General features: G+C 41.1%; 1 protein-coding gene across 1 annotated transcript; it reads left to right on the plus strand.

The window, feature by feature from the left end:
* The first annotated feature begins 1,645 nt into the window (after positions 1-1,645).
* Positions 1,646-6,240, plus strand: LOC149402570 (uncharacterized). The gene is made up of 8 exons (XM_089608440.1): positions 1,646-2,260; positions 2,345-2,437; positions 2,514-2,618; positions 2,682-2,820; positions 3,887-4,110; positions 5,181-5,260; positions 5,728-5,890; positions 6,013-6,240. The coding sequence occupies exons 1-8, from the start codon at positions 1,646-1,648 to the stop codon at positions 6,238-6,240; spliced, it is 1,647 nt and encodes a 548-aa protein (XP_089464566.1).
* Positions 6,241-6,810: the final 570 nt, after the last annotated feature.

Below are 6,810 nucleotides of genomic sequence, written 5' to 3' on the forward strand. Positions count from 1 at the left end.
TAAATTAAATGGAATTGTATTTAATTCTTGTTAGAAATTATTAAAAATGTGAAATTAATTAGTTGATATGGATTATGAATTTTAATAATCGAACCACTGAGGTTGGATTTATTGTTAGTTTTAGGATGTTTCTATGCAGGTTTTAAAATTAAAGGCTTGATGCCGGGTTGTTACGTTTATAGGGGAGGTTCTGCCGAAATTTCGGTAGGATCGATCGTTAAATTATAAAATAAAATCCAAAAACTACTAAATTTTGAAATGTTCAATCTATAGGTAAAATGAGTTATCCAAATAGGAATTGGATAATCGAGGACCAACGTTTAAGCGTTGAGTTTGCGGCTGGCATGACAGAGTTCATGGCAATGGCCCGACAACACGAAAATGTCGAAGGACGAGTTAAGTGTCCATGCAAGATGTGTAACAACGTGTTGATGCAAAAAATTCCTGATATAGAGAATCATCTCTTTATAAGAGGATTTAAGAGGAATTACACGAGGTGGAACTTTCACGGGGAGGAAGAAGATGACGTAATGCAGTATCAGACGGATTACAGAGGAGGAGGGATGTTTGATGTTGTACACGATATCTTAGATCACAACGACGTAGACGGTGACGATGACAGTATTGACCCGAATGCAGAATACCAGAGTGGACAGTTCGATGACCTTTTTAATGACCTGAACACAGAATTATGGCCGGGTTGTATGGAGTATACGTCACTCTCATTTGTTGTCACGTTGATGCATTTGAAAGTGATGAACAAGTGGACGAATAAGTCATTTGATCAGCTATTGAAAGTACTGAAAAAATCTCATCCGATCGGCAACACGATTCCAGAGTCACACTATGAAGCAAAGGCGAAATTGCGTCGATTTGGTATGGGTTACAAGTCGATTCACGTCTGCAAACACGATTGCGCGTTGTTTTGGAAGGACAACACCAATCTAGACGAGTGTCCAGTTTGTAATGAGAGCCGGTGGCTAAAGAAAGACGGTGGAAAAAAAGTAGCGCATAAAGTGTTGCGCTACTTTCCACTGAAAGATCGACTTAAGCGACTGTACGCGAGTCGGCACACAGCTCTAGAGATGCAGTGGCACGAGAATGAACGCATTGAGGAGGATGGTGTACTGCGACATCCTGCAGACGGAGCAACGTGGAAGGAGATCGACCGAAAATATCCCATGTTTGCGGCAGAACCGAGGAACGTCCGGCTTGGACTTGCCGCCGATGGTTTCAACCCATTTGGTGACATGAGTTTATCATACAGTATGTGGCCGGTAGTCTTGACTGCGAAGAGTGTAATCATCGAAATGTGTGGGATCTTCCTGATATTGACCTCATTCTTGGTCAATCTTCGTCTTCAGTTTAGTTGTCAGTAGAACCGTCAGATTTAGATTCACTGTCGACGAGTCATCAGTCTGCGATACCAGAGCCCGTGAGCAACGACGCAGTGAACTTGTTGGAAAATATTGAAGAAGAAGAGTTTATCGATGACGAAGAAACTGAGGACGAAGATTTGATAGAAGAAGATGATTTGTCAAACGACAATGATTGATAGTATATAACGTTTTTCATTTACTTACTAAATTAACTGATTTAAATCATTACGAATGCATAAATTAATAAATTTTGTTTTGAATTTCAGATGGCTGCGGCTACAGGAGCTGGAGGCAGCGGAGGCGGGGATGACTTCTTAGCCCGTCTCCCGAATTATTGCCAGTCGGCGCCCGAACGTGATGGCGTCGAAGAAGAAGACGAGGATATCGAACCGGCCGTGCGTGGGCCGACGGTCGGGCTTCGATCTGAGCGTGCACGGCGCCCCGGGGTGAAGGAAGTCGTTATTTATAACGAGGAGTTTCAGTCGTTCTTGCAGCCAGAGCGCGAGATGGATCCGGATCTCGCGACGTTCGCGAACACGCTCGGGTTGGTCGTCCGAGACAAGATCTCGCCTACGGTCCCAAGGTGGACGAATGCGAACGTGGGGCCGGCGAAGGAGGCCGAGATCCGAGCAGCGATTCGAGACAAGTACGACATTCGAGTCGATGGTGATGCAACCGGGAAGAAGAAGGCGATTGTCGATGCGGCAATCATTCGTGACGCGAAGACTCGTCTTCGCGATTGGAGGCATACCTTGCGGTCATGGTTCGACATCGACTGCAAGAGCAGCGTACAGGTGGCGCGGTCGCTGAAACCGAGGACCGTTAAGCTCGACACCGAATGGGAGACGCTGATACAACGATATACGAGCGATGAGTTTAAGGTAATCAAATCATTTACGTTAAATATGTGTTTACCCTTTTATTAAACGATTTGTTATTGACGTGTGCGTTTACTTATATTACAGGCCATACAAGCGAAGAACAAGGCGAATCGCGCGAAGAAGAAGACGAAGACTCGACAGGGGACGATTGGGTTCTCGACCCACCGCATGAAGAACGTAAGTTTTATGTTTATATGATACATCAAATCGTTAAAATTATCTAACACTTGAAGTTTTGTTTACATGCATGCAGAAGAGCGCCGAGACAGGCGCTTTCGAGAGCTTGTTTGCGAACTACAAGCGCCAACATCAGTCCGACAAGTCCGAATGGCTGACTCCTGAAGCCTCCGCACGTTATGTAAGTTTACATTTATTTTTCTTATTTTTCGATTAATATATACTAACTAGTTAATTATATCAGGATCGACTGGTCGATAGGTTCAACACGTTGCGAGCGGAGGCTGAGCAACAAGGAGCGGACGTTGATATTTCCGCCCTAGAGCAGCAGGCGATCCGCGATATTATGGGTTCGCGGACTGATCACTTGACCGGCGTCGGACGTTTGGTGCCACAGGGAGCACGGATGGCGGCTGAAGTTGCCGAAGTCTACGGTTCGGAGGCTGGGACGTCGCAACCATGATATATCTCGCAGGAGGTGTTGACATCGACCTTCGCCGCGTTCGCCGAGGCAATACAGAGTCAGGTGCCCGGCGTCAACCTTAGCTCGTTCATGCCCCAATTTCTGTAGAGTTCGCAGCAGGCTCCGTCATCCCACAGCCGGCAGACTCCGACGGCCGGCGTCCACACTCCGACGCCCGGCGTCCACACTCCGACGCCCGGCGTTCACACTCCGACGGGCGGCCAGCAGAGGACTCCCGACGCCAGCCAGCAGACGACGCCCGGCGGACCAAGTCAGTCTACTGATCAGCACGTTATTCCGCCGCAGCCATCAGAGTTTCAGCGCCAACAGAAGAGCGTTTCACGTCGAGGAGGGGGAAAACGAGCGCCGGGACGACAAAGCAAACGTCGCGACTAGTGTTTTATTAGATATTTTGTGTATAGTAGATTATTATTTACATATTTCTCGATAACCGAAAACGTACGTAACCGGATTTTATATATTTGTTGATTTCGATAATATAATTTAGTTTTTATTTGATTTTTCATTTTAGAATTTCATAAACAAAAAACCATAAAAAATTAATAATTAACGACGAAAAAAATAAAAAATAAAAATAATAATAATAATTAGCTAGCGACGACAAAGTCGTCGCTAAATATTATTACACAGAAGTAATTAGCGACGACTTTGTCGTCGCTAATTCACGCGCGAAAATTTTCCGCGTGAATTAGCGACGACAAAGTCGTCGCTAATTACCTGTTTCAAAATGGAAAAAACTTCTCGTCACGACATTTAGGGACGACATTATCGTCGCTAATATCGTCGGTAAATATTTAGCGACGAATAAATCGTCGCTAAATATATTTAGGCACGGACATTTAGCGACGATAATAATCGTCGCTAAAATCGTCGCTAAATAGATTTAGCGACGATTATAGGGTTATTACCGACGAAAAAAATCGTCGGTAATTATCGTATTTGTTGTAGTGGAGGTCTCTGCGCAGAAGCCTTCGTCGGAGATTTTCTCTTCATAGGCGATTTCCTTTTCAGTGGCGATTTTTTATTCCATGGCGATTTTCTCTTCGCCGGAGATTTCGAGACACCCTTCGCCGGAGATTTCGATGTTGAACCAGAAGTTTTGTTCTTCAACCGAAGAGAAGAACGCGTCGGAGCAGCATTCCCAGGCGATGTCGCCATTTTCAATTTTGAATTTAGGTTTAGATCGATAGTTTGTTTTCAATCAAGTTTTTTTTCTTTTACTTCTTAATTTAATTCTTTTATTTCATTTTTTTATATGATGGAATTACCCATAACACCCTTCTCTCAAATAGCTAGCACGTCAGACCAATGTTCTATTTTAACTACCAACTTCACAGATTATTAGACGGAAGGACATAAATGAAATTATTTCACACATTAAGGGGAAAACATCGAGTTTTAAAAGTTTGGGGGAGGAAATTTCAGCACCACCAAAATTCAGGGGACAAAAGTAACATTTAAGAAATTTAATCTAAAAACATATTTTTTTTAATATTCTCTTTAGTGTAAAATTTTGTGTTGTACAATTGGTTCAAAATAAAATAATTATATCATATATTTTTTTATGTAAAAATTATACAAGATATAGTGTCAGCAGAGATGGTCTAAGTTTGCTGAACAAGCTACAGAAGAAGAGAGACTTGCTCCTTTGTTATTGAACCGTCAAAATTCACTTGCAAATCAGTTGTGATTGGTAGTTTGGCACCAGGGCCGGGTCACAATAATTAATGAAATCTTAAAACCGTTGACAAACCCAATGATCACGCTAACTGTTCGGCTTCCCCACCGCTTCGGCTTCTCAATATCCATATCTTTAATAACGAATGGAATTTTCAGTTTGTTTTAAATTTTGCAAAAGGCTTGATAAACAACGTGTGATTTAATACCTATTATGTGCTTTTTGGAAGTCTTTGGAATTTGCTATGCACGAAAAGTCGAATAAAATTTGGCTACCATCCAATAGAGTATATCCTTCTGTTCCTCGCAATGGAAAAGAATAGCTGAACAAATTTTTTTAATTAAAAATGAAATCGATCTATGGGAAATTGACACTAATAATACCATCTCAATATCATTTATCAAATTTAGCCCAAAATCAAAAAAATTGATAAAACTAGTACTTTTGGCAGGTGAGAGAAATTAAATTTTCCCCAAATACTCTCAACACTCTTATCATCTCAAATACATCTTACGTTTCACTTCTCCCATCTGAAACTTCTTACACGGTTTTTTTCAATTTTTTCTTCTTCTTGGACTCAGGTGGAGAATGAAGGAGTGAAGCTTCTAGGGTTGCCGGAATCTTCATCTCTTGGGTCGTCGGAATCTTCTTGTCGCCGAGTGTAAGTTTCTTAAACCCATTTTGCAATAATATTAAACCCATCTAAAACCATTTTGCAATCCAAGTTTGTTCATCAAAACTTCAAGATTCAAGTTTGTTTTCTGCAAATTGTTCATAAAAGCTTCAAGATCCAAGCTTCTTCTTCCTGCAAATCCTAGATCCAAAATTTCTTCAAACATATTTTGGTAAATTCTTCCTATCCTTAACATACAAGAACATGTTTAATTGTTTTGATTCATATTGAAATAGGTTCCATTGTCTTTGGGTGTGATTTGTTTGTCAAAAATGATGTTTTTTGTTGAATTCCCGATTTTTCCAAGGTGTCACGAAGTGAATCCAGTTCGTGACACATGTGTCACGAACTGGAAATAACAATTTTACCCTGTTGTTGATGTGTTTTATTTTATTCTTTCAGAATTAAATAACAATTAATGTTGATACAATCACGATGGATTCGAGTGATTGCAGTTCGTCAACACGTCGGAAGCCGCGCGTTTATGGAAATATAGGAGGTGGTACCGAGCGTCGACGACCTCCTCCTTCATGTTCGTGTGGTCTAAATGGAGTTGAACGAATTTCCTGGACTGTTGATAACACTGGAAGACGATTCTATGGATGCCCCGAGTATAAGGTTTGAATATGTTTCTCGTTCTCCTAGAAACCGTCTAGAAATCTTATAAATAAGGTTTGCATATGTTTCTATTCTTTTTAAGATTTTGTAAATAAATATTCTTTGGTTTATACTTGTGACAGATAAAGAAATTCAATGGATGCGGGTTTTTGGAATGGATTGACCCACCTATATGCCCAAGATCGATTCAAATCATTCAAGTGCTGCTAAGGAAGATAAATTCATTGGAAAACAAGATACCATCTTTTGTCGATGAAGACTTCAAACACGAAGAACCAATTGAAGCCAATGAATTAAAACAACTGATTGTATCTGAATTATTCAAGATTAAAATGTTGGAATCGATCTAGGGTTTAAGAAAATAATTAACGCTTCGGTAAGCGGCGGAATTTTAAAAATTTTCTTTTACAAGTAAAAACGGGTTTTTACTAACCTAGACAAAAGAGCAAGTACATGTAATTAAAAACTATTATGAGTATAGAAGTTTACTAACCTTTCTTGAAGCTTGAACTTTGAGAAGCTTTTGGAAAGTTGCAACGCTCGTCTCCCTCGCAGCACGTCTCTCTTCCTTTCCTCGGCACCTCGAGCAACCACGAAAGTTTCTATCACTAAATCACTCGAAATAAAAGGAATTAGTGAGTGGGCACTTTTAAACACGACGACTCGAGAACATGTCTCAGAGTCGAAGAGCTAAAACCACTAGGTCAAATGAGGACCTAGGTGCCAAAACAAAAACCGAAAATAACTAGAGGGAGAGAGAGAGGATCGGCCACAAGGTCTAGAGAGAGAAGCTCTCAATCTCTAACTTATGTGGGATGACTAGAATGAGAGGAATGAGGCCTCTATTTATAGGGGAGGCATGAGCAAATCTTATTTCCTCTTTTCTACCCATGTTGGACGTTCATGACATGTCATGCAAG

This window comes from Urtica dioica, chromosome 3, assembly GCF_054948205.1.
Source record: "Urtica dioica subsp. dioica isolate 48M chromosome 3, U.dioica_male_clone48M_v1_H2, whole genome shotgun sequence".
NCBI lineage: Eukaryota > Viridiplantae > Streptophyta > Magnoliopsida > Rosales > Urticaceae > Urtica > Urtica dioica.